The sequence below is a fragment of the Anser anser genome (assembly GCF_964211835.1).
Source record: "Anser anser genome assembly, chromosome: 3".
Lineage (NCBI taxonomy): Eukaryota > Metazoa > Chordata > Aves > Anseriformes > Anatidae > Anser > Anser anser.
In genome coordinates this window covers 84,293,927-84,321,409 of record NC_139722.1, presented here as the reverse complement: position 1 = coordinate 84,321,409, position 27,483 = coordinate 84,293,927, and the positions used below count along the sequence as shown (strand labels likewise).

Below are 27,483 nucleotides of genomic sequence, written 5' to 3'. Positions count from 1 at the left end.
GGGATTTGCAATACACTTCTTTTCATCATGTTTCTACTACGTGTCCTTAAGGACAGTGAAAACTAGGAATATGAATGCATTAATTACTGTGGGATTGTCAAAATTGCCGTGCTGAATCAGATGTATATTCTACTAATAGCATGTAGGAGATACTTCAGAGCAGGACTTGGATTCACTGCGGAAGAAAAAGGAGAGGCAGATAAATGAGCTCTACACCCCACATTAGGGCTGGCTGGTGTAGTGCGCATGTCCTTGTATGATACAATGTGGTCATGGCCACTTGGCGTCCCCCGATGGGTGAGGTCTGTGTCTGCCCTTGCTTCACAGGAAATTATTGGAAGTATTCTTACGCTTTTCAGAGAGTCACAATATAACATGCTCATGGAAAAATTTTATTTCTGATCTGCTAGAGTTTGCCTTATTCCTTGAAGCCTGAAGGTGTTACTACACATCCATGGGCTTTCTCTAGCATGTATCTTAATGACAGTTCCTGTGTGTCTTCTTCCTGTTTGAAATGGGGTAAGCTCTTGGTGGCTTTGGTTGCCTGCAACGGTGTGTTGCAAAAGGCATTTGTTTTCTGTGGATTAGTATATGCTTTTTAATCAGTCATATGTGCTGCTTTTCAGAATCTGCCTTTTAGTGATACAGAAACCATGGAAATTTCTTTAATTCTTTATAAATACAGTCCATCTATATTAGGCACATTTCTTTGGTCTGTCTTTCTGCTCATTATTTACATCTAATTTCTTGTTTTAAGGTTTTTGCCTCTTTAAAATACATTTCTACAGCAAATACTGGCAATTTAGGCACACGCCATTGTAGTGCCCTCTGTGTTACCATTTATCAAGTTCTAATTTTTATGACTTTTGAATGAAAGGGTATGATCACCTAGTAATGCACAGAAATCTGAACTATGTATGTATACATATAGTAACCTTTAGTTTCCTTATCACTTATGGTTTCATTATGGGTCTACGCTGTTATGTTGCTTTCATTTCTGTAATTCAGTATAAAGATCTACTGAGGTCAAGAGATGCTGTTTAGATTCCTTATTGCGATTCTCTAGAGCTCCTGAGAGGAGGACTGTGGAGTAATTGTTTTTAAGATAAGATACCCAACGTTGGAGGCATTATCATATTAACAAATGATATAAGCATTATATTTCTGTGATCATATAATATCATATAAACATACAGTATCTTGGTAAACATAGTATCGTATAAATGTTGCCATACTTCTGTGCACTAGTACAGTTCAGCTGTTTTGGACTACTTCATGGAACATAATGAACCTTGTTGCATGGTGTGGAAGAAAACACATTCATATAGAGATGCATTGAATAGATGAAATGATCATGCCTGAAGTAGTGCATGTATTGCAGCTGGCTTTGATTTCTGTTGTAGGTGTTGGAAGATAATGACTATGGTCGTGCAGTGGACTGGTGGGGATTAGGCGTTGTCATGTATGAAATGATGTGTGGAAGATTACCATTCTACAACCAAGATCATGAGAAACTATTTGAACTGATACTAATGGAAGACATAAAATTTCCTCGAACTTTATCTGCAGATGCAAAATCATTACTTTCAGGCCTACTGATAAAAGATCCAAATAAGCGGTAAGTAAAATTACTTAGGTATACAGTGATAATAAATACTCTGATTATATTGCGTAATGTAAAAATAGGCCAGTGGTGCCTGGTCTTCCTGACTGAAGGATCTTTCAGTCATAGGAAAGGGCCATACACAGCCAGACAGCCTCAGAGTTCCACTTTTTCAGTACATCAATAATATACAACAGTGAGTTTAACAAGCAAAAGGAGAAAAGGGACGTGGAAGAGAATACTTTTTTAATCCTTCACAACAAAGTCAGATCTTTTCAGGTTTAGATTTTGTACTGGAACAAAGGGAGTGCTCTAGATTGTTTTTCAGAATATGAATTAGCCCTGAGTTGGCTATAATGCCTAATGGGAATAAACCACTTTTTCTTGGAAGTGATCATGCCTGAAGACACATAAAAGCTGCCACAGGTAAGTTTTATTAAAGCACGTAAAAAGAACACACATTAGATCATGTAAACTATAAACTTGTTAGATAATACATCTTATGTGTGAGATGTACATTGTTTGGAAGCAAGCATCACCCAGCTGCTGCCTGTGCCCCTTAGTTGTGTTTTTTTTCCTGAAGGATTGTTGTCTAGGTGATCTATTTTCCAGTGCCTCCCGCACTGGGCTGGCAGTGTCCAGTCCCTCTGGTTCCAAAACAAATCTCTGTCTTTGTAAATCAGTGAGATTTGTCTCTTTTTCCCAGTCTCCCTGGTCTTCTTGATCCCTTAGGCTGCAGACATTCCTCTGTGTGTCCTTCTCTCTTCTCTAGTCCTCCTTCATCCTCAGTTTGTACTCAAGTTTTCTGTAGCAGGCATGTGCTTGCTGGCACTCAGGGCAGGACCAGTCACCATGTCCCTCTGAGGGATTCACCTGCACTGAGCTAGGTGTAGCAGCCAGGACAGTACAAGCAGTCAGCCTTTCCGTTGCTGCCCATCAATATCTGTTTTAACTAAATTTACTCCATGTACTAAAAGCAAATTGTGACCAACCAAATAAATACATGGAAAGTAAAGTAAAAATTTGTCTCTGTAGTAATTCCTAATGCATTTTAACCTCCAAACAGTTTGACCCATCAAATATATTAACCTTTAGAATTGAAGAGATACTTCCCTGTAATTAATCTTTGCAGACAGTGGTGTTTGTTACAGACTTATATTCACAAGCTTATTCATATTCAAGTTTTGGTGCTAGCTACTGATAAATAGGGTAGGAGCACAGAGGTTAACTGCAGCACAGCTTTTCTCTGAGCAGCTGGATGGGAAGATACTGAGAGAAGTCTGGAGACTGCAGACTTGGATGCTTAGCGGAGATGTAGAGAATTTTGTAATGGGTAGCTGAGAAACAAAGAAAAATACTGCATGGAAATGAGAATAACTTTATATCCAGTCACTACAGGACTGAGGTAGTTGTCCAGAATGTTTCTGTAATTTTGTGAATTATTGCTCCTTGCTTTAGAGAGGAATTTGTCTTAAAAGGTTGCTTTAAAAACTTTCTTTATATCTTTAGCAATTCATTTTAATGAAACACAAACTGCCTGTGTCATTCTCCTTGTTAGTATTTAACAGTTATGGGCTGTTTGTTCACTTAAGATTATTACTATTTTTTTCCTGTTGCAACTTCTTTCAGTTAGACCATAGGATAGCTGGACTTAGGAAGAACTTAGATGAAAGCTGAGCAGTCCTGAAGTCCACCTGCTGTTGAAAGGGGAAGAGGTTCCTTCCTCTGGATGTGTGGCTCTATCTCCACCAACAACAGCTTAAGGGAGCTCACTGAACCTGTTGATGAGTCAAAATTGACTCGCTAAAGCAACAAAAAAATGCCAGTTCGTTCTTGTTTTCTTGTTGTAGGGTTAGTTTTCTTCCACGTTAGTGAGCTGACTCAGCTCTCGGACTCCAGTGAGTATTGCGATCAGTGAAAATGATGCTGTAGTTGGAAGTGAGAGGGGAGAGGTATGGGCAGGGACCCTCCTCTTTTGGCAGCAGTGACTGCTTACATGAGCTCAAATCACCCCATGCAAGTTCACTCAAAGTAGGTGGAATTCACTTCCTAAGATGATTTGCCAGAGTCTGGCTTTGGCAAGCTATGGGCCACAGTGAATAGTGTGGTTATTTACAATGGCCTTTAAATAACCTTCTCAGCAGGCCTACAATTTATTAATTTATACTAATTGACTCAGATTGAGACTATTTTATGGTAATTTGTTAATTGTTACAGCACCCAGATGCAACAGCAGCGAACACTGTATAAAAATGATGTGTGAATCATTACTGATTCAGTGCTTGGCACCTCCCTGGCAAAATTTTGTGTCAGTGCTGTTAGGTTGGTTTTGGTTTTTAATAGTGCCAGAACTTTAGTTGGTCTTTCAAGAAAACTAAAATTAAGTATGTCTTTTAAATGAGTGGATTATTAAAAACTGATTGTGGACAGTAATGAACACCATAGTTGGAATAATCAAATAGAACAGAACGTGATTTGGACAATTTTGTTACCGCTTCTTATCTTGATATCACGTGAATTCATATTAAACAGGTGAGAATTTCATATTAAATAGGTCAGAATTTTTCCTGGATATTCAGAAATTGTTGTTTTTCTAACAATTACAGTAATTTAATCTCCTTTTAAGAGTAATGCTTGTTTAATATGATTTTTTAAATTCTCTCTTTAGACTTGGTGGAGGCCCAGATGATGCAAAAGAAATCATGCGTCATAGTTTCTTTGCTGGAGTAAACTGGCAAGATGTATATGATAAAAAGGTATGTCTTTATATGACATTGAATAGTCTGGCTTCTGTTAGATTGTTGATAGTCATAGAACTGTTGCTCTCTGGAACCATGTTTTTCTTTGCGACTTTTCATGTTAATACATGCAAATAATTATTCTGAACTAGGTGAACTTACTTAATCTTTCATTTCTCAATTTGCCACTGGACCAAAAATAAATTTTGCAAACCAAACTAAACTCAGTGCAGATTTTTCTTTTGTTATGTGAATGTCCAATTTTTTTCCTTTAAATTTTTTCTTCCTGGGTGTTCAAGAGAAAAGTAGGTGTATGAATCAAGAAGATGATAAAAAATAAAAAATGGATTTTTTTCCTGAATTTTATTTCTGCCTTTTATTGAAATATTGATTTTATTGAAATTTTATAATGGAGAAATTGAAAGCAAAAATCTACTTTCTGATTTTTTGTGTTTAAGTAGATATCTTTTTAAACTAATTTTTAGAGAAATATATAGGAAAATTAAAATGGCATTATAATTCTGAGCCAAAACAGCTTGTGGAGAAAGAGAGTACTGGGAATTGGATTTGAACAGTTTTGTCTAAACGCAGTCCTGTTCCCGCAATGATCAACACTTGGGGAATGATTTTAGAAAATGAATTTATCTTACTAAGTAGTGAAACTCAATTTGACTTAAGTTGTTTTTATATACATAAGCTGATTTTCTCTCAGTACTTGTGTAAGAAGTTTCTTGTTGCTATAAAACCCTTCTATTTTGATGAAGTCTTTTTTCTGTTTTTTTTTTTCCAACTGTTATATATTGTTAATCTGCCAGTTGAGCTGCGTAATTTTAAAATTTTTCTCCTCTTTTGCTTTGTTCAAAAAAAAGGAAAATGGAAGACATACGAACGAGCAGAATATGTTTATGCTCCAATGTCAATGCTACAAACTGTTTTTTCAGTTGTTGTTGAACTGGAATTTTAAAAATGTGTGGTTGTTGGTGTGGTATTTCTCTGACAAATACCAGAATTGAAATGCGAACCTTATATTATGATACAAAATATGGTACTCTCTGAAGTTACTTGATACAAGTGTGATTTTTCCCTGGCAGTATCATGATGTTTCAAGAACCTTGAAAATAAATAATCAGGACAAGTATACTGATCAGGTTACTGGTTGGTTGTGTAAGGACATTGCAGAGAAGTATTTGAGGATAAAATCTGAAAATGGAAGTTGAGGACCTGGAACTGGTTGGATTGACATGTGCCGTGATTGAATGAGAAAGAAAAAGCTGTTACATTACTCTTCCTCTGTTGAAAAAGATTTTGTAATTGTTTTGCATTAGAAACCGAGTTCTCAATTCTACACTGTGTTCAACATCAAATTCAGTTAAGAAAATATATATACTCTTAACTTACAAGCATGTGCTTCGAATCTTTCCAAATCAACATGGCAAGTGCTTTAGAGTCATGATCTTATTCTGAGCTATTAAAATAAATGGAGGTATTTTGCTTCTACATAAACGTGGGTAGTATGTATGCCTTTATGCTCGTGGAGGTGGATATGGCTTATTGGAGTGTTATAACTGGAGAAATTGCAGTCACTCTTTGTTTACTCTGTCCACTGCTGCTTTGAGAAACTAAATTTGCTAGTAAAAAATGAATTGGATTTCCTCAGTTAACTTCAAGGACCACAGGAATTATTTTTGTGCAGTATTGACATGCAATGTGTTCTTTATGGGAAAAATAGCTCATTAAAATTACTTCTGACAGTACGTTTTTCTGTTTAATTCCAAAATAGTTTTATTGCTACTATAAAGCCATTTGTCTGGTTGGTTGAGATGTCCAGTCGTCCCTCCTGTGCATGCACTGTCGTACCAGTTCTGAAGTATGCAGAGTGGAAGACCGTGCTCGGAAATGTAAACTTAAAGCATAATAATAAGCTTAATGAACTTTAACTGAGCATTTTTATTACAATGCTTATGTGAAAATTTTTGAGATTTTGGTGTGTGATACAATTTCTAAAATAACTCAGGAGTATGCATCAAACACATTTGATTTTCAGATAGCTTTATCCTTTATGCTTGCTTTTCTGTTGCTGTTTATTATTAGTAGTAGGGTCACTTGATTAAATTTATAGTTGATATAATCATTTGCATAGTAAAAGTATTTCACAGTATTCTTGTTTGAGGTTTATGCACCATGAAACTGTAATTTTCTGGCTGCATTTCAGGCATGTGTTTCTGTTAGTAACGAAAGAACTGAAGTTCACATTCAGAGTAATGGAAACCAAAAAATCATGTGGATTCCAAGTAGTTTCTGGGGAATAGTTTTGTGCATGTGCACGCTGTGCCATTGTGCCACTGATTTTATCGTTTTTACTCAAGATTAAGGACATCTCTGTACTTACAAGCGTACCTCTTTACTGGTGTGATTAGAGACAGAATTCTCTGTCTGTAAACTTCGAGTGTTTCATGCAGCAAACAGTCAGGTCAAATGCTCTGTCAGGTCAAATGGATCCAAATGGTCAAACAGAATTATTAGCTCTCTGATACTGCTAACTAATTCAACTAATTTGGTACTTCACAATGATAATAAAATGTTGCGTGGTACACTGGAGCAGAGAAGGTCGTTGCCTTTAAGTGAAAAATGTATAGTACTTAGCATTTGCGATCAGATGTGTTTATTTTTGGCAGAAAAATCATGAGGGCATATGAAAGAGAGCAGTCTGTGCCAGGTTCTTCCTGTGATCAGCTCAACCCTGATGAGTTTTCGTCTCTGTGCATGAGTATGAGAAATTGAATAGTTTGGCAAACTCTGAAGACTTCAAAAGCCCGTATACTTCTAAATAAATTATTTGTTTTATTTTTAGCTAGAACCAGGAAGCTTTTTGACATTTCTCTGTTACTCATTTAAGAATAGTTTTAGAGTATTTTTATTTGGGTTGCAAAAATATTCTGAAATTGTCAGATGTTCTGTCTAGGATCTTTCACTGAACGAGAAACACATGGGCATTAATTTAAAGGTAGGAATTTGGGTATGTCTTCAGGCATGCAGCTTGAAGCACTTGGGTAGCTTCATGTCAGAGGAAATCCAGACCTTTTAGCGAATTCTGGGTTTCCTCCTGTGTGTAATCTGGAGGAAAAAAGAGGAGGAAGCTGTGCAGGAGTTTGGGCTGAGTTGCATATATCTTCTGATTTCTGCTAGTGTCTCTGGTTATTCCTGGAGCAAATTTCTTTGTTAGTACTGGGAGGGGAGTAGGGGCAAATGGCAGCAGTGGTTGCAGCTGAGGTGCCCAACCTTGCTGAGGACTGGCGGAGCAGTGCTGCCCAAGGCACCTCTCTTACATCAGCGTGAAGTCGGACAGCTGCATGAAGCTGTTCCTTATCCTCCAGCTGTGACGGCTTTTGCTTTACTTAAGGCACAACCACAACAGATGATGAAATCCCATGATTAAAGCTCTGGGTTCAGGTCTGGCAAAATCTGTGACATAACTACAATGCTGAATGCGTATTTAAGTGCTTTTGTGTATCAGATTTTAAGGGAAGGGGCAGGAGGGAAATAAGAAAATGCCAACATCTGGTTCTAAGCAGTTGCTGTTTGAGTCGTACTATTTTGGCACAATTACCCGCTGCGTAATAAAGCCTGTAGAAATGACCCTTGTTGCTTGCTTTTGTGTTGTTGCCATGCAAAGTAGTGAAAAGATCAGAAAGCTGCTAACCAGTCTGATCTTTTCATTGAGTTTCCAGTGATACTATAAACTGTACGTGCACAGCTAGTGATTGATTACCACCTCTTCGCCCAGCTGCTTGAATTTACAAAGAGGAGAGTATAACATAAGGGTGTCTGATCCTTAAACAAGCCATTGCTGCTGTAGCCCCGAGGCTCACGAGTTCCCTCTGCCTTATCAGCTGCTGGGAAAATGGGGTTCAAGCATGGGCAATCCCCCCGATGAACCTGTGCGTATGTGGTGTGTCCCCCTGCACTAAAACCCCAGCTCTGCCTCCTCCAGGCTGCCTGGGACCACCTCTGACCCCACAGCACACGTGGTTGGTTTCCTACCAGGGCTCGTAGGCTAGTCCCGGCTCCCCGCTGTCCTTTGGCTTGGCCACCCGCATGGGGCAGAGGAGCCAGTCCCCACGGCAGTACTTGCTGAGCAGCTTGATGCTCAGTGGAAACCAGTTTGGGGGTGGGATGCGGCTGGGGATGGCTCTTCTCTTCAGTGAGCTCAACTCTATAATTTTGTGGTCTTTGTGTCTTTGCTCCATCGTGGTGCGTTTGCCCAACCGTTCAGAGTTTATTAGGGAAGGACGTACAGACTGACAGAGTGCTCATCAGCTCCTGTTTCCTTTGGTAACTGAGTAACTGAGCTAGTGTCAGAAAAAGGACGCACAGTATCGTTAGGAAAGGAAAATCAGTACTTTAAAGAACTTTCATATTTTTAGTTAAAGTATTGTTGACAGCCTACTGTTGAAAACTGAGCTAAAGGTTTTGTGTTGTTAGTATCTGCATGATTTTTAGGATCACCAACTATTTGCTTTGAAGGGAGCTTAGAAGATACGAATGAGGAAACACATTGACAGATATGCATCAGAAAAAAAAATTAGATTTTGAGACAGGCTTTGCTAGTGTCTCTTTAAGGTTCTTTATTGTGTTATTTGGTTCTTATATTCATTTATATAATGAATTTCGGTTTACGTGAAAATAGGCTGTTTACTTGGAATGCCATTTAGTATGTTATCTAGTCTGTTAATGCAAATACATATTTCTTTGAGTTGGAAAGTCTGTGAATCGTGACATGTTTTCAGCACTTAAAGCCGAGCCTGCTTGTGATGAAATACAAAGGTGCGTTGCAGTGACGCGACCCCATTCTCTTGTCGCTGTATAATGCACGTGTTCTGCCGTTCTCATTAGGCTAATCCGTCTCCTCTGCTTGATTCTTGAGAATAACAGCTTTGCAGTTTTGGTAACATAGCTCTCCAGGGAAGGTTAACAGAGAAGGAAGTTTGATTTCTGGACATCAGATTATGAACACTTAACTACCAATACATAATTAACTTTCATAGCCAGAAAGAACTGTAACATTTGACACAATTTTTGACATATGTCAGACCTGAATAATAAACTAGATGGCAACTGTTGAAATACAGCATATGATGACAATACAAGGCATTATTAAAATATCTGTTTTGTAGTTATTTTTATAATACATTTTCAAAATACATAAGCTGTGAGAAAAGCAGAATTCATCTCATACATTGTAATTCATTAGTAAAGAGGAAAACATGTTGGGATGCAACAGCAATCTTTTTTTTTTTTTTTTAAATTGGACAGCTCACAATGTCATATTCAAGTTAAACCATACGTAAGAGTCAAACAGTTATTTCTCATGATTAAAAACTGAAACAGGACAACAGTGCTCACTCTTTAATATTTGTATGATACTTAAAGAATTAGTGTGTTTGTGAGTTTTGGGGTTATAATTTAGTTACCTAGTTTATTTAAATGCCTTGGGTAATTCAGTTGGGTTCATGTATATCTGCACCTCATATGCCTTTAACACTCATCTCATAGTATTATTCAGCTGCAGGCTGTTGGTGGAAGAGATTTTTATGATTGTGTTAATTTTGAGTTCGTTGGAAGGAAAAGTCCTTTTAAATTAAAAGGAGAAGGAAGATCGCATTGCAATTCTTAAGCATGACAATTTTCTTTTGGCAGGCCAGGTCCCTCACAGTCACTCTGTGAGGTAGCTTCAGTCACTCTGGGAAGTAGCTTCAGCCACTTCCTGTGCAATCCAAGACAAACTGATCCTGTGTGATCATCTTTGAGCTAATAACGTTACCTATTTTCTCTCATACTGAAGTATTTGCAAAGTTGTTTAGTCAGAGTGAAAAAGCTGAAGGTGTAGCACAGTCTGTCTGTTTATCGCCATGACTGCAGTAGTCAGGTACTGTATCTACCCCTTTTGTTCCCCCAAGAGATGAGTGGCAAGTTTACCGGGTCCTGAATTGTGGAAAAACAGTGGTCCTCACATGGTGCTCTTGATGGATGCCAAGTGGGAATGCTGCTTCCTAAAGGTAGTAAAGATACTGAGAATTTGATACTGCTTCTGCTGTCATTTCTAATATTGAACCTTGGAAATGGCTGGGGCAGATTCAGACTGACAGGTGCGAAATGGGATTTGTGTTAAACATCATCTCTTATAGCCATTAACTCAGTGCTGAATTTAGTTTTTCATTTCTTTATTTGTACACGTGTGTGTAACTCATGAACACACATGGTCTGTATTTCTGGTTCTTAGAGGCAACTGCTGAGTGCTGAACATGTAACTCTCCTGTTTGGTCAAGTGTCCTCCTCCTGAAGTGGACCAGGCTGCTACGAGAGGGCAAATTGTCACACGGTGAAGATAGGCAGCCAGGACCAGGACCAAGCACCACAAGTCTCACACAGGCTGACAAGGCTGAGTTTAACTGAAGCTGGTATTGTTGGTTTTGGACACCCATTACCCTGTGTGCCTCGCAGTGCTCGCATTTTCCTTTTGGACTTTCTGACTTCTCAGGTCAGAAGTGGGGAGAAGCTGTGGTGAGAGCGGCTAGATGCCATTTCCTTGTGGCACCAGATCGCAAGTTATTACTAGGTATAGAGAGACATCTTCATGTTGTGATTATCAGAGCTGTACTCAGTATTGTGTGCGTTGTTCTTTGTCATTGAGCCTCTGAGCTTAAAGCTTTCGGGTTGTATGGAGAAGTTTCTGGGTTATTATTCAGGCCCTGTGTCAGTGTAAGTGGTTATCTCTGCAGCAGTTGCATCTTATTCGTCTTTCTAACAGTTTCATTACAGCTGAAATTTCGGGAGATTTTTACTTTCTGCTTTTAAATAAAATCTGACAATTAATGAACAAAGGTGGCATCCCTCCAGCAAGATAATTGCCAAATTTCTGTAGCATGGCCTGGCATGTTGGTGACATGGCTTACAAAATCTGTCTCACGTGAATGGTTCTGCCTCTAATCTTCTGACTGTATTGTGGAGGTATGGTGTCCTTCTGTGTGCACTTGTGCACATCATTCGTACTGTGCTCCCTGCTCCTGCTTTATGTGGAAGGGCGTTAGGAAAGCATTTTATCCCATTTGTCCCTTTTTCTTCTGGAGGTGATACCCAAGCACTGCCTGCCAGTTCCTTGTTTCTTGACAGGAATTGTGCAGCAACTGGTAAATTATTTTAGAGGCTCTCCCTTTAAACTGGGGAGTCTGTGTTGAAGGTATCCAAGCAATTATGTGGAGGCCAGAGAGAGAGTTTATCTCTGGAGGGGAAGATGTGTATGTGAGGGCAGAGCAGGCCCCTGCAGCGCAACTCTGAGACTTTAGGCTCGGCTGTTCTGTTGTGAGGGGTTAGAGCAGGTCGAGAGGAATGAGCCCCAGCTCTGGTTATCCTCCCAGCTGGGACAGTGGCGATGATGTGCTGAGGGAAGGAGGCAGAGCATGTGGGAAGAGTGAAGAAACCTTCCTGTTCCTCTCCCTTGTGTTTGTGCCTCTTGCTCTCAGCTGCCATTTTCTCTTTCCCCTAGGCTGTCAGTGTTGGTGTATGTGAAGGTACAACCTGTGTAAATACCAGCCACATGGCTGCAGGGTTTGTGTTTACAGCCACTGAAGCCTCCTACTGCTTTTCATGTCTCAAATACGAAAGGTACTTCTGTAAGATGACTGAATCCCGTAGCACCAGTGACGTAAATCTGCATCAGGTTCCTCCCTTCTCATTATAGACTGGAGTTCTGTGTGTTTTTCTTGTTTCACTTCCCCAGACATCTAGACTTGTGGCATAGCCGCTGACTTACTGGATGGTGTTGATAAACAGTTTCCTATTAAACAGTTGGAAGCCTGGCTACCGAGCATGGCACTGGAGGACCAAACCCCCTCCTGTTACAGAATGTGCTTGTGGCTGGTGACGTTTGTGTTAGCCGTGCTTGTAAAGCCTGACTGAAATTACTGTTGTAGTTACTTGTTCCTCAGGAGTCCCGAGTACTGTGCTTCTCTTACTAATGTCATAGTGAAGCCTGTTGATCTCAGTGGACAAAAAAAGAGGGAAAAAAAGAAGAGTAAATCAGTAATTAACCAGATTTTCTTTTAAGGAAGAACCTGCCAGCTAATGCATTACTTTTTTCCTCTTCAGCTGCAAATCCATACATTATTATATATTATGATCTTACCCTGCCTGTCTTTTCTTTTTCATTAACTACTTTGATCTAACTAGTAATCGTTAAAGACTGCATAGTCAGTGTTTTCTTCTCCTCTTCACTTAATAGTTGTAGCACAAATGACCTCTGGTCTACCCTATTGCAAAAGTGGTTTGTTCTACTGGAGACATGTATTGCACCATTAGAAAGACATTGTTTCTTGGCCTTGATCGAGAAGGAAGAAGGTTTTCCAATAGCTGGTACTTTCAGATAAAAAGTTTTGCTTCCTATAAATTATCATTTTGGGGAAAAAAAGTGATCTGGGAAAATAACCCTTATCAGGGAAGTAGAGAAATTGTTAAAATAGCATGTTAGCTAATGGATTATTTTTTTTTCACATTGAGCTTATCTAATGTTTACCACAGTTGCTGAGAACCATAAAAGTGTCCTAGAAAAGAATATGCAGTGGTGGGCACTTGAAATTGAGTAGATTACAGTACTTGGTTTTATGTAATTTTTTTTTATTATTATTATTCTCTTTTTTGCTATTATTTTGAGTTGTGTTGATTATATTTTAAGTGTCCCATTTTATACACTTTTCCACAATTCAATCTTTTTTTTTCTTTTCCTTTATGCCTTCTTTGTCATAAAAACAAACAAACAGTAAACTTTTAGGAATTAAGATAAATAATTTTCTGGATAGAGATCTATTCTTTGTTGAACAAGGTTTTTCTTTGGCTGGTTTTATAGCACTACATAGTTGCACAATACAGCCCTGATAGGACAGGCTAGCTGTGTACAAAAAGTCTTAAAAAAGTGCATTGAACATAGTAAAATGATGGAGACTCATACTACTGTATGAAGTGATTATGAAAAGACAGCTTCTGAAAGTACATCATGTCTGTCATAAAATGAGTCTAGTGCATTGAGCCTGGTGGGAGGAGGAGGTTAACAGCAGCTTTTCTTCCTATGTGGGGTAAATTAAGAATTTAATTGCTCAGTGTTGGTGTTCTGGAGTCGAGAGAATTAACATGAAACTAGTGAAAAACACGCACACGCTCCGATAACATCAGTGAGCCATAACTTATGCATTTATATAGAAAGGGAAGTCGATATGCTGTCTTCAGAGTTTGTAGTTTAAGTTGTATGTGAGCGGATAACACCAAAAGGCTCCAAGTTACAAACCAAAAGGCGGCCCCTCCATGAACTGCATTATAATAGCATATATATTAAACTGCTGTGTAGTTTTGGACTGCCACAGTACAGCATGAAATCCCATAGTGAATGTGCCTTCCAATTAAAACCTGTGGACTATAGGCTGTTCTTTTGGAGGAGAAGGTGGAAAGCGAGGCTGACGTGAGGAAGCACTGTCTGTAAGCAGCGAGCAAATACCAGTTGTCTGCTGCTGGGAAGCACTGTGCTGTATCGTGGAAGTGGAGGACAGGATCAGATCCAGAAATGCTGGGCTCAGGAAACTTACTTAAGCATGAACTGACCTTTCTCAAATATAAAATTTATTTTCACATCTACATGATTTCTTTTAAAGGTAAAGTTCTAGGTCTTACTGCTGCAAAAAAATGCAGTGTGCTTACTGTACCCTCTGTGCTGTCCCTTTTGCCTCAGCTGTTTGTGCCACGCAGGTCTGGCAAGTACCTGGAGGTGCCTTTGCCTGACAGCTATGTAGGTAATTGAAATGGCCCGAAGAGATTCTAGGTAATTATCTTTATGCAGCTCAATTAATCTGCAAGTCATGTGAAAGTGATACTTTGAATTTAGCCTTGTCTGGCTATTAGATTCTGAACTAGTATTTTTGGGTATGATTCTGATGACATGTATCTCTTACTAGGAGTTACAGACTCAGCTGTCTCTCGATGGACCCTCTTGCAACTCCTTGTTTGACCTAGGGTGTAGAGAAAAAAGAAAAACTTTAATGCCTTTCTTGGTAGTAGTTTGGTTGGCTTTAGGTATAATAATTTTGTTTTGTTTCTTGTTTCCTTTCAGCTTGTACCTCCTTTTAAACCTCAAGTGACATCTGAGACAGACACCAGGTATTTTGATGAAGAATTTACAGCTCAGACTATTACAATAACGCCGCCTGAAAAATGTAAGTCAAAAATTATACATAAGCATAACTTAAAAATAATCGGTTTATAATAAAGCACTATGTAAGAAAGTTCTTCCGTTTGAATGGAAAAGCTATTCCCACTATTACTAGCAAAAATCTTCATATGAAAGTGTGTAAATAAATTCTCAAAAACAGTCTTCATTTGAAGAAGGAATGAAAGGAAGGAAAGAAACAAAGCTTGAAATATTAGATGTTAGACATGCTTTTGTTTGTTATATTATTATTATTATTATTATTATTATTATTATTATTATTATTATTTAACAGAGTTCACAGTTCTGTAGTTCTTTTCTTAGGGAAAACACCAGCTTCAAATGTTTGCTGGGTGACAGTAAAGGTCCCAGTTCAGCAAAGTAAATTGGAACATAGACCCTCCTATAAGCATGTGGAGACTGCTATTGATTTCATAATGGGGGTTGTGTAAGTTTAGTGAGACACACATATTTTAAAGTACTTCATAGACCCCACCAACCCCCAGCCTCATCTCCCTGCCTGTCCGACCCCCCCCCCCCCCCCCCCAAAAAAAACAACACCCCCCCCCCCCAAACTGACAGAGATGAGTGGATATCTCTTGTGTGGATATCCATTACTTGAAAATTAAATTTCTTATCAAGTCCTGTGCTTTTTCAGAGCACTTAAAGAAGTTATTAGTATAGATGTAATTGGTGCACTGAGGCTTGCACAGGCCTTTGTAGGAATGAATTTCACTTCACCACAGTTTGTATTTCTTCATTTTCCACTGCACACGCAGGAATCGGACAAGCTAGGGCTTAACAGAGTCACTACCAAGCCAGTGCTAAAGCATAGTTAAAATCTTGCTGTTGAATTCTTGAATGAATTACTTTCTAAGTGAGATTTTTTTTTTTTAAATTGGGGGGATGAGAAAGGAGGATCATAAAGATAGACAGTAAATGCTATGATTAAGGTTGATAATCCTGTCATAGAAATAGCTCATCTTATTTATTAGAGACTATTGGTTCGATCCTATAAAGTCATTATCTCTTAAAACTTCACATATGCAATGAGAATGGATATTTCTCCATTGAATGTTGAAGCAATACAAAATATACAGATGCTGCCATGACTTTGGCTTTAAATTATTGAATTCAGAGTAGTCAGTTAATAAGAACTTAGGAAATTACCTCCTCCCTGAAATACCTGTCTTGGCCTCTAGTAACGGCGTAGCTGGTGCAGCATGAAACAGCACAGGCTACAACCCACCCTGGTCATAACAATAATAAAATAGGGGTGATTGCCAGCAGAAAGTTGATTGCCAACAAAAGTTGAAAGTATATTTTGTATCTACAGTAACCAAACCGCATATATCATAATAAGTCATACAATTCTGAGATGATGCATATAAATCTGTTGTCCGAATAACAATTTCAATAGGTGTCTTTAAGGACACTGTTTAAAAACCCATGCGAGAATGTAGATCCAAATGCTCAGAGTTAGGCAACATCTGGTGTCTGGTTTCCATTGGCAGTACAGGAATTATGTAAATAAAAATATTTATGAATTTGGCTTAGTCCGTGTTTCCTCTGATCCCAGTAAATACTGTAAAAATAAATAGTTTACTAAATAATTGTATGTAAAAATTGAACTAAAAAGAACTTGTACAAATTGTTCATTTTGTTGGTGTTCTTCCTTTTAACTCCCTTCAAAATGGAGAAGTATTTAAATATGTCTACAAGATTATAATTTTCTGAACTCAGTTTAAGAAGCAATGAAAACTGCTTCTCTGCTTCAATCAGCAAGGACTTCTTTTCTTTTTCTTCTGTGCTACCAGAAAATAGATGTGCTGGTGTGTTTTGATTAGCCTAGAAAGGGTAGTAGTGATTGAAGTCCTTGCATGATAGTCATAATAAAATAATAAATAAACAAACAAACAAAATCCCCACATTGCTGTAGCGATGGCTTACTGAAAGGATATCTTTTCCATGAGCATCAGTCTACTGTATGAGCATAAGCTTATGTAAATGAAGATGTACTTGAGCCTTTAACTTCAGCATTGAACTCTGAAAGATGGGCTGCATGTCAGGTGAATAATAAAATTTTATTGTAAATATAATGACGTTTTGAACTTCTGCCTTCATACAGATGACGAGGATGGTATGGACTGCATGGACAATGAGAGGCGGCCGCATTTCCCCCAGTTTTCCTACTCCGCAAGTGGACGAGAATAACTTTTTTGTTCTGCTGCTTCACTGTCATCTTAGGTTTATCACTGAAAATGATTCCTGAACATCACCACCAGTACTAGATACTATTTAAGATAGCAGGGGCACTTTCAGAGACCATTCCAAATTGAACAAATTTATTTCCCAAATCTACCTAAAATCCATTTTGGTTTTGCATGAAATATGGCATCTCTCTATGCTCTCCTGCTGTTGCTGCTGCCCACCGTCTCAGTATAATAGCAATGTCAAGAAGTTACTAACAGTTTCTTTGAAGGTAGATGACTTTACTTCAGTGTTGTACACTTTGTGCACAAAGTCATCTATTTTTCCTCACAGTGGAGGCTAAACAGGAAAATGTGTTGGTCCAGTTTATCTTCTTCTAGAAGATTAATCAAAATTGTAATTAGTCTAAAAAGACTAGTCTATAATATTTTCTTGCATCTGTTTGTGCTGGTTAGAACAAGGAAACGTAGGGGTGGTGATGTACATATGCAAGGTTTTTGTTAGGCATATCATTACTTGAAGCAGGTCTCTGTCATTAACATCTGGCTGGAATTTGCTTGGGAAACGTTTGAGAGAAGGACTTAAACTGTTGATATATATAAATATATATATATATTATTTTTTAATTACTGTTGGATACTACAGAAGAAGCAGAAGGGCTGGGCTCACCCAGCCTGCCACTTAGAACTTCCAGGTTCATGTGCAATCATGGAGAATCGAACATTATACATGCAAGAAATGAAGGCATAAAAGCAGCAGTTGAAGTTGTTTAGGGGTCTTATAATTTGCACCAGATAACATCTTTCTCATGCTTTTCTTTTTCTTTCATGATATACATCACCTCTGATGGCTGAAGAATGTAGACAGGCATAGTGGTATTGCTTTTCACCAAAATGTGTGCACCAAGGTAAACAGTTGTTTGCCTTACTTATTTTTGAGTTTGTGAATTAGCTTTTTCTCCAGGTGTTTAACTCTGAATATTCTTTTTTTTTTCTTTCCTTTCCTTTTTTTTTTTTTTTTTGGTTATACTGCGGTAGTATTTATTTTTAGAGATAAGGTTTGTATGTGTCATGTTTGCAAATGCTGCTACATCTTAGATAGAACAGGCTTATAGCAGTTAATTTTGTAATATATGGAAGGACTGTACAAGCTGAAGGGAATAATGCACTTTTATCCCATGTGGAAATTTTAACAAGGCTCTGAAATTGTACATACTGCTTAGAATCAGATTTTTGTGAATGAAATACTGTCTTTTAATTCTTTGGCTGTGGAGGTGAGGAGTTCCAACTTCATGTGCCAAAGGGTTAAAAACAAATAAACAAAAAAGCTACATCTTGTGCTCTATTCAGGATAAAGATACTGTAAAAGCCTGATGGCACAATCGAAAATTTCTATCCTATATGAAGGAAACACATTTGAACAATGAGACCACAGTGATTACAAGAAAAGCACTTTATTCTAATAATTAAAATAGTAAATTTCTGGGATCAGCCATTCTCAAGGAAAGTTTGTCCTCAACCAAAAGTTACGAAACCCAGCATGTTACATGTGACCATGGTACCCGATTGACCGAATTTAAAGCTTCGTGAGAAACACTCCACTGACAGGAAAACGTCTTTCCAGTTCCGAAGATCTGTATCTAACAGAACATGTGCACAAGCTTTAGCTTTGATCTTCAGCAATGATAATCTTAATAATAAACCCTTTGGTGCTAGGAGCTGGGATGTTTTGCAGTGCAGTAATGATGTGCACGTGCCCTTGCTAACGGCATCTGAAAACCCTGACTCCATGGGATTATCATTTGAAGTATCTCTGTGTCCGTATCTTGTTAGCTCCCACGAAGACTGTGATATCACAGAGTATTACTGATTGCGTTGTGTGAGTGAGGAGGTGAGTCTGAAAGGAGACGTTCATACGCAGATGCCTTAGCCTCTTGATGTGGAAAGTTGAGTATCCTGGCGTGAAGCCCACTGCTGGCAGTGCATATGCTGGGACAGTCAAGGGGCAAATGGGCATTTTAGCAAGGCAGCTAAAGACGCAGACTAATTTAGACAATTTTTCATGTTTCATGTTTTATCTTTAGTAACAGATGGATAATCAGTCAGAAATATATCATGATGTATATGCTAACTACATAGGATCTCATTCTGTCTCCTTGTAACACTAAACGTGTAGAAATTATCCCTCTGTAGAGAGAGCGAGCACAGTAAATGCATTGCAGGTCTGTAGAAGTGTCTGTACTGACACAGCGAGTGAGTGACTGAAATAACCAATTACTTAGGAGATGGGCATTAATTAGTTTTCTGCAAAGGCCTCGTGCTTACAGACTAAAACTATGGTGATTCAAAATCTGTGTTATATGCCTGTGGTGTGTTTTTTTTTTTTTTTTTTTTTTTCCCAGCTTTTAACAGCAATAAATTTTTTGACACAGGGCACCTATAGCTAATGACCAACTGGAGTTGTGCCTCTGGCCAACCCTTCCTCTTGTTGAGAAGAAAGAAACCCTGTGGCTAGGTTCATCACCGTGTAGCTAGTTAGAGCGCAGTTCACAGTAAATATCTGTGGGCAAATTATCTGAAAACTTTTTAAGGCTTCAATCAGTGTGTATTGTGTTATCTGCCTTCCAAAATATCATAGATCAAGTTTGTGCTATGGAGAGAGTCAGCAGTCATTTAATGCTACCCAGGGCTGGGGAATTCCCTCTCAGCAGTGTTAGAGATGGAGGAAAGAGAAATTAACAAGCTGTGCTGGGAGAAACTCTCAAAGCTCTTCTTTGCCTGTTTGCAGCTGTAGTCGGGTTTGGACAGTGCGTGGTGGTGGCTGGTTACCTTGATGAGCCTTTCGAGCACAGTACATTTCAGACTTTGACTCCAGCTTGTACTGACTTCCACGGCAGACAGTATGCCCTCTTGTACTGCAGCCATCTCGGAGGAAGTAGGTCATTTCTGTTTGGGTTTTGGCAGTTTTGCACACGGCTTTGCTTTCCACACTAATCCATCTTCCAGTACATTCCTGTTGCTTACAGAACATTTATTCCAGTATTGTTTTACGTTTTTTCCATCTTTACTTGCGGCTTCTTAAAGCTGACTGTTCTTGCAGGGGCCATGTGCTTCTCCTAGAGTACAAAAGTAAGGTCTTTCCTTACTAACTGCAGGGTCTATATATTACACCTCAATGTACACACTTTGCTGCTACTGTTTGTACTGTCTACAGTAGAATTTCCTTATCTTGCTCCTGGTAGTGCATTACAGGCAAGCATGAAATGTAAAGTATTTATTTAAATAAAAACCTCTAAATTGGTAATTGAATTACCTCCCTGTAGCTTTAGAGTTTGTGACATTTCTTGACCTTGCTAGTTCTTTCATTAGATCCATGCAAGATCTAGTCATATGGTTAAGGATATTAAGCAGACACGACTATGAACCCAAGAAACCGTATTACTGTTGGTCATACTTAAACTGTTTATTTCCTTAAGTATATGACCCACAAGGATGTGAAATAACTACAAGAAACTGTTTTTGTACACTGTACATCCTTAGTATTTTTACACGTATATGATAGGGATGCACATTATTTTCCTTCGTACAGACAGCTTAAATAAAACACTATGTCAATCTGCTACTTCTGTGTTTTTAATGCTAATTTGTTCTGGAGGTTTGTAAATATATTATATATATGTTCAAGCTTGCCACAAAGGACGTATTTTTTTATATCTGCACATTATTATTAAATATCTTAGAGGATAAAGTTCCTAATCTGTTCTGTGTCAGAGAAAGAAAATCTGAAACAAGAAGGCTATATTGCAGATTACAAAAGATTTCTCAAGTTTTGGTTTAAATATTTACTTCATATTTTAAAGTAATTTTATATAGGTTAGATGTTTCAATCCTGAAATGCACAAAGAATTTACTTAATTTCTTCTTACAAGAAAATGTACATCGTTATTTTTTTATCACTGTATATATAATGATCTGTGCATGTTTAGTTCAAAGTTTTATTTGCTGTGAAGTCCTAGTGATAACTGTAACTTGATGTGACGTATTTCAGATACTGGGTGATCAGTTTCAGCTTGTAAATTAAGTTACAGTATTGTCAAAAAAGAAAAAGAGGTTTTTATGGCTAAGCAAGATGTATTTGTGCTGTGGCCCAAGGCTATTTCCATATAGGCGGTCTGTGTTAACTCTACAAGGTGTATGTAACTTCTAAAAGTAAATTTGGGTTGTACTTTTCAAGTACTGATTACACAGGGCTACATTCCTATCAGAACACCCAACATCTAAGCGAGCTGTCATCAAATGAAATCCGTAGCCTCAAGTCATAGCTCGGCAGCGTGGTGGAGGAAGCAAGGGGAAGGTGTGATTTGCAGGGCACCTTGGGGTGGGACTCATTGACGCCCACCAGCTGGCCCAAGCCTAATTGCAGCAGCCGGCCAGGAGGGCTGAGTGTCCCTGGAGCAGTCGGTCATCTGGGTTTTAGCTCAGTTCTCAGACATGAACCCTTCCCTGGAATGTAAGTAAGTGTGTGAGCTGGGTCTTTCTTGTTTTCCCCTTGAAGTAGGCCAGAAGGAGCAGAAAGAAAGGGACAGGCAGACAGACATTAGTTGCAATAGTATTTGCAGATCAGCGACAGGACTCAGCTGTGGCCATGGAAGGAGCCTCTGCTCATTGTGCATGGAGGTACAGGGGTGATGCCTCGGGGGGGGCGATGCTGTAGCTGTGGGCGTGGAAGCTCCTGGATGCGATTGCTTGATCTGAACTTAGTAAACTTTGTAAAAGTAAGCATTTTGTGGCTAAGGAGAGGGCAGGGTGGGGGGAACAGGAGCAGGGCAGACCTGGTGCTCTGTGTGCATAGTGAGTAAGCAATTGCTACGAGGTAGAGTTGCTGCTGCAGCGAAATTGATCCTTGTAGACACAGCGGTGGCTGGCAGTTGTCCTCTGCACACAGCCACCCTGAGCCACCTGGTAGGTGAGGTAGGTCCAGAAAGGTTGAGGGTCCAGCTGTGCCCCAGGCCATGGCACAGCAGCTCCAGGATCTCATTGAAGCCTAAGTGCTGGGACTGGGTGCCTGAGGTCCTTTGCGCATGTGGCTGATAGGCACTGCTCCTATTTAAACACAGATTTACGGTGTGGGGAAAAGAAATAAGTTTGCAGATTTATAAACATATATTCTTACCTATGTAACCATCTATAAAGTAGTGAGAAATAAAATAAAACTGTCCACCTGACTAGCGTGGAGAACCCGTAGTTGTGCTAGAAAGGAATTTTCATCAGCAGCCTTTCCCTTCCCAAAAGACCCAAGGCGATTTAAGCATGTTTATTGTCATAGCGGTGAAGCAGTTTAGGGAGGAGTTCTGATGTGTTTGGCAGTTTCATATGGCAGGAAATTGAAATGGGAAGAAAAAACACTTTGATGTTAAGGCTGTACCACTAGTAATTCTTAAAATACAAGGAATGAAAGATTGTGTCCCACAGCAAATGGTAACTTATTGCATGTGTTGTTACTCCTACTTCTGTTACATTTTATGTGTTCATGCTGGCTGAAGTAGCCTTATTGACTGGGAACTGTTCTTTGCACTTTTTTTTTTTTCCCTCTTCACCAGTGCAATTCAGCAACTACACTGAATGTAGAAACCTTTTCTTACATTGTTTATTATGCACTAGTTCAGCAAAAGATTCAGATGAATTCTTTCTGAAACAGCCTGGTATTTGGAAAGTAACCTTTACAAATATGAAGTTAACCGGAAAGAAGTCCTCCAAATGTAGCCTCCAAATGTTTTGAGTTCAATAATTCGAAGCAGAGTTCAGCTGATGCCCATCCCCAAGATAGCAAAGTATCTTCCAGGGGGAAAGTCTAGAATCACTTCAGTGTTGAGAGCCAGGCACCTCACACACGTATTAGCCTTTGCTAACAAAGGGTCCCTTTGTCTCAAAGGCATTAGCCAGTAACTGTTTTGATGGGAAACCTGCCCTGTGGAAATTACTCCACGTTACAGGGAATATTCCTCAATCATTCTTATGCCCTTCTGATGGATTAATGGTTGTTAGGACTCTGACTTTTGTATAAAGGTGGCAAGTAGCTTGTACGACTGAAGTTCCCAGGTAGGTTCCGGTCATGAGTTACAACCTCAAGCACACTGTGATTTTTGTTAGACTTTTGAACACTCTCCTCCTCCCCAAACACACATTTTCCCTTGAATGCAAAAGGACACAACCAGGAAAAATAATGAATCAAATTAAGTTTATTGGTATTGCCATCTGTAAATAAGACATCTATGTTAAATTACAAAAATAGATAAAAACATTTTATAAAAAATTGTACAAATTATGAATTAAGTTGACGCTTCATAACAGCTGTTAAAACTGGATTGCAAGCTTAGCCTTTTCTTAGAAAAGTCTCAGCTGTCTTCCTAGAAAGTTTGGTAGGTGAGTAATTGTTTCAAAATATTTATGATTCTGTAGTTGAAAACAAATATAAACCAGTTGAAATTAGCCAGCGTGTCTGTTTTCTGCGAACGTTTTTCTGTGTGAGCTTCAAACAAGCCCAAGTTTCAGACAGGTGCAGAGGAGAACTGAAAGACAGAAGAGATGGGAGTGTAAGTAAGTAGTCTGTATGGAGCTGCTTGTATCTCTCATTTGTGGCACTTCAGCCCGTGGGTGAGTTCTTAGAAAAGAAATACGTAAATGGTTAAGAATGTGGCAATGCTATGTAAACAAGTGCTGTTTCCAAGCCTGTGCTTCCTGTGGTCCTCGCCTCTTTCTAAGATCAGAAATCTTACAGGTAGCAAGAACAAGAGCTATCTGATTTCTGAAAAACAAGATCTCCATGAGCTTTAGCCATCGCTCATGTTTAGCAGTAAATAACCGAGCTCTTGTTTTGGGGCACGTCTAAGATCCTGCCCCTTCTCCCTTCCAGGAAGGCGGAGACAGGTTTGTGCCAGAGACTGTTTACCGTGAATTGTACAGACTGTATATGGGGTGGGCAGCTGTAGCAAAACAGGAAGCCGCCTGTGTGCTGTTAGGAAACCTCTGGTGGGAAGGCTAATTTGCAGTTTTTAAGCTCTCGCATAGCTATTGTTTGTGCCTCCTCAGTAGCACTTCACGACTTAATTAAGGGCGAGACATCAAACTCTAGTGGAGCTGGGGTAGTTACCTAGAATTAAGCAACTGGAGTTCTGAAATTTGAATTTAAGAAATGTAAATGACCTCAAATAAAAATAAACTTTAAATTTGGGCTGATTTTGCATTAGAGGACTTACAGAGTTTCGCTTTTTTTTTGCTTGCTTTTTTTTTTTTTTTGAGTTGGTAAGGTAACGAGGGCTGAGTTAAAAAAGGATTTATAATGTTGCAGTTCATTAAAGACTTAATTAAAAACAATAACATGGTACTTTTTTGTCCCCCAAATACATGCACCACATCAGTGCTATGGTTGTATCCACAACCAGTGCTCTCAAAAATGAATTACATCCCTGGAATGAGTTAGGGGTCAGACTCAGCATCAGGGACTAGTTAGTGACAGCCAGAGGAAGCCTAGTGGTGCTCTCAGAGGGGCCAGCCCTAGCTCCTGCTGCTCCCCCTACCAGACACCTCCCGGCCAGTACCAGCCTCCTGCACCCAGCCGCAGCATCACAAAACCCAAAGCACACCTACCATGGTTTAACACTCATCATCACTTGACTAAACTCCACCTAAGCAGTAGTGACAACCTTACCTTCTCCTGCTCCAAAAAACCCACCTCTGCCTGTTACAAAAAAAAAGTCCAACAGATGCACATTTTTGTGCATTGAGACCACAATGAAAAAAAAAAAAAAAGCCCATGTAAGGATCAGCCTTAATCAATTCTGACATCAGAGGTGGAAAGGCTACTCATTTTCTGAACATACAGAAGGCTAGCTTTAACATCTAAGTTAAAAAAAAAAAAAAAGGCACTTGGGAGCCCATCAAACACTGCATTTGTTGCTGGGGCCCCACTGAAAATTCATGCAGACCTAAGAGAACAAAGACAATCTCAGCCCAGGACCAGCTGTAATTCTGACAGTACCTCCCACTAAGCAATGAGAGGGGTGAGGAAGGGAAGATACTCAAGGGTAAGTATATTTTATGTTCTGTTTGGGAAAGGAGCGGTTTGTTCACAGAGAGAGAGGGGCTCACTGAAATACAGGACGTCTGAAATGAGGGAGGAGGCAGTTTTAGTGGCACAACAATCTGGAGAGTACGGGGAAGGGCGGACTTGCACAGGAAGATGTCCAGGGGAGAGGACAGACCAGCGGCGTGGGACGGCAGACGTGCCTGGGGGTAATCCCCGAGGTCCCAATCCTGTCAGCTGGTCTGCACGCTGGCGGGCTCAGCTGGCCAGAGTCTGCAAGGGGATTAAAACTGGGAGAAACAGCTATTTCTGTAAAACTGAGGGACACCAAGGCAGATCCTGCAAGTGAAGCACATTCCAGCCTTCAGAAACATAAACACACTGGGTGGACAGTCCTGAGGTTTCTAGTCATCTCAGTTTAGATTTTTTTTTTCCCCTCTATTACACACATTTGTATTTAGTAGCTATATAGGATGGGAGTTACATATCTCTTGCTCTCCTGATTTGCAGTAACTTGCAGTAACTTGCAGTAACTTACTGTCAGACTTCCAAAGGTAGAAACACAAAACCTGAATCCTTCAAAAGCTTTCAAAATCAGAGGTATAAATCCTGTAATTAAACTTTTGACTACCTTTTGGTGGATCTGTCTGTGTTAAGCTGTATACCTTTATTAAATATTAATGTGAAGGCTTCATCTACAGCACATGCTGTAAGGTCAGGCCAAATTATCATACTGATCCTTTTTAACTCTCTGAAAATTAAGATTTCGGTGTGAGCATCTTCATCATGTACCCATTACTGCCTTCAGTGGGAAGGACAGAATTTCACTCCTCTACTTCTCAGGGGCTACGCCTGGAGCCTGCTTTACATTTTAGAATGGAAGATACACAAGAGAAGTTTGACAAGGAAGTGAACTGGAAAACCAGTGACAGTGACATCAATCTGTGCTAGTGGTATGGGTAATGGGAGCTTTCTGCTATCCTCTGTCCATGGGACAAATATTTTCCAAGTAAATACTTAGCCTAGCCCAAAGGTTGTAGGCAGGTGATTGTTCCGAGCTTCCTCTAGTAACATGAGATTTAATGCCATTATTTCAAAAGCCTGCGATTCATTGCCAAGGACGAGAAAGGTGTTTTTAAATCCTATGGTACTTGCCTTGGTTACTCCTTCAACAAGGATGCAAAAACCTTTTTAACTCATGTTGCCTGTAAGGAATTCAGCATGTAGCAGGATCAAGTATTTCTTTTATAATGTCTTTTCTTTTTCTTCATTCATTATGAAATCAAGAATGTTCCTTACAGTATCACATGAGTTTTCCATGAAAAACAGATTCTCAACACACCAAAATGTAGCAGGATTTAAAGACCTCTTTCTCTCTTTCCATTTTTTCCCCCATATATAGCAAATATGAGCACTGGAAATCCTACAAAGGCTAAAGGTTTGGCAGTAGTTTGTTTGTTTGTTTTTATTTTCCCTGTAAATCAGCTAGATTAAAATAATGAAACAATTTTAAAATCTGGGACTTCAATTGCATTTTTTTTTAAAAAGGTAATGCTTACGACACCGTAAGAACAGCTATAAACTGTAGCAGTGCTATCATTCCAACAGCACCACTCCAAATGCAATTATTTATATAATGTTTCTTATAACATGACACTAAGCTTTTATGATTCATTATAGAACAAGCTGAAGCCTTTCTAAAGAAATAGCATTTTGCTTTCTGAGAAGGAAAATACTACTGCAAGTGACAAAGTTAACCAACTCCAAATCAAAAGAGAAACCCACAGTGATTATCTAGCTCCAAAGGTATCTAAGGTAAAACTTGAATTGTAAAAGTTCCCACCTTGCCAAGAGTTGTATGTCCTCTTTTCTCTCCATTTTAAATTATAAGATTTATTTTTTTTTTAAATCCTGTCAGGTAAACCTGTTTCTTTTCTGGAGAGCTTGCCCTAAATTTTTAACAGTATAAAAAGAAAAAAACAACACCACACAGCCCCCCCCCCCAACAATTTCTAGCCCCAAAACATTTCAAACACTTTCTTCTCCCTTTGTCTTGAAGTGTTTGCCAGATTCAACCCACATCTGCAAATAGTTTTAGTCCTCCTTTCCTCTCCCTCCCTTTCCTCTATATATAGTGTATAGAAAAAATACCTACTTATGCTCATTTCTCTTTATCCATCCAGGTTTTTACTTGATTCCATCTGTGTCCTGTTTGAGATCTGCATCCCATTTCTTTTCCTGAAATATGCAATTGCAGAGTTACTAGTGGCTTATGTTCCAAGATACAATATCAAATTTCAGTTAGTGTATTTTACATCATTTTAAAAGCATTAGGTATGAGTGGTTTCTCCCCCTTCCCCCAAAACCCAAAACTAACTGCAAAAGATAGCTGTTGAATAACACAGTAAAACATGGCGTAAGTCACTTTCACCTCTGATCAGTACTGATTACACAACTGATATTTTTAACTTATATTTCTATAATAGCTACGTACATCTTTCTATAGTTAAAATCTCCAATTTACAGTGAAATGTCCTTTAGTTTTCTTCAAACAATTGTCTGATATTCCAGACAGCTTTTTTGGGCTGAATTCCAGTTCCCAG

General features: G+C 39.0%; 2 protein-coding genes across 7 annotated transcripts in view; one reads left to right on the top strand and one right to left on the bottom strand.

The window, feature by feature from the left end:
* AKT3 (AKT serine/threonine kinase 3) overlaps positions 1–20,904 on the top strand; it is a 153,544-nt gene extending 132,640 nt beyond the window's left edge. For all 4 annotated transcript variants that reach the window (XM_083829610.1, XM_083829611.1, XM_083829612.1 and 1 more), the window contains exons 11-14: positions 1,404–1,618; positions 4,272–4,359; positions 14,492–14,594; positions 16,716–20,904. In XM_083829610.1, coding sequence (XP_083685736.1) covers positions 1,404–1,618; positions 4,272–4,359; positions 14,492–14,594; positions 16,716–16,801 — 492 coding nt within the window. In that variant the 3' untranslated portion in view covers positions 16,802–20,904. The remainder of the gene's footprint in view (positions 1–1,403; positions 1,619–4,271; positions 4,360–14,491; positions 14,595–16,715) is intronic.
* Positions 17,779–27,483, bottom strand: part of SDCCAG8 (SHH signaling and ciliogenesis regulator SDCCAG8) — a 112,131-nt gene continuing 102,426 nt past the window's right edge. For all 3 annotated transcript variants that reach the window (XR_014581855.1, XM_083829608.1, XM_083829609.1), the window contains 2 exons: positions 27,036–27,118; positions 17,779–23,366 (listed from right to left, as the gene is read on the bottom strand). Coding sequence is in view for 2 of the 3 variants with exons in the window: in XM_083829608.1 (XP_083685734.1) it covers positions 27,068–27,118 (51 nt within the window). In the remaining variant the exon portion in view is untranslated. The remainder of the gene's footprint in view (positions 23,367–27,035; positions 27,119–27,483) is intronic.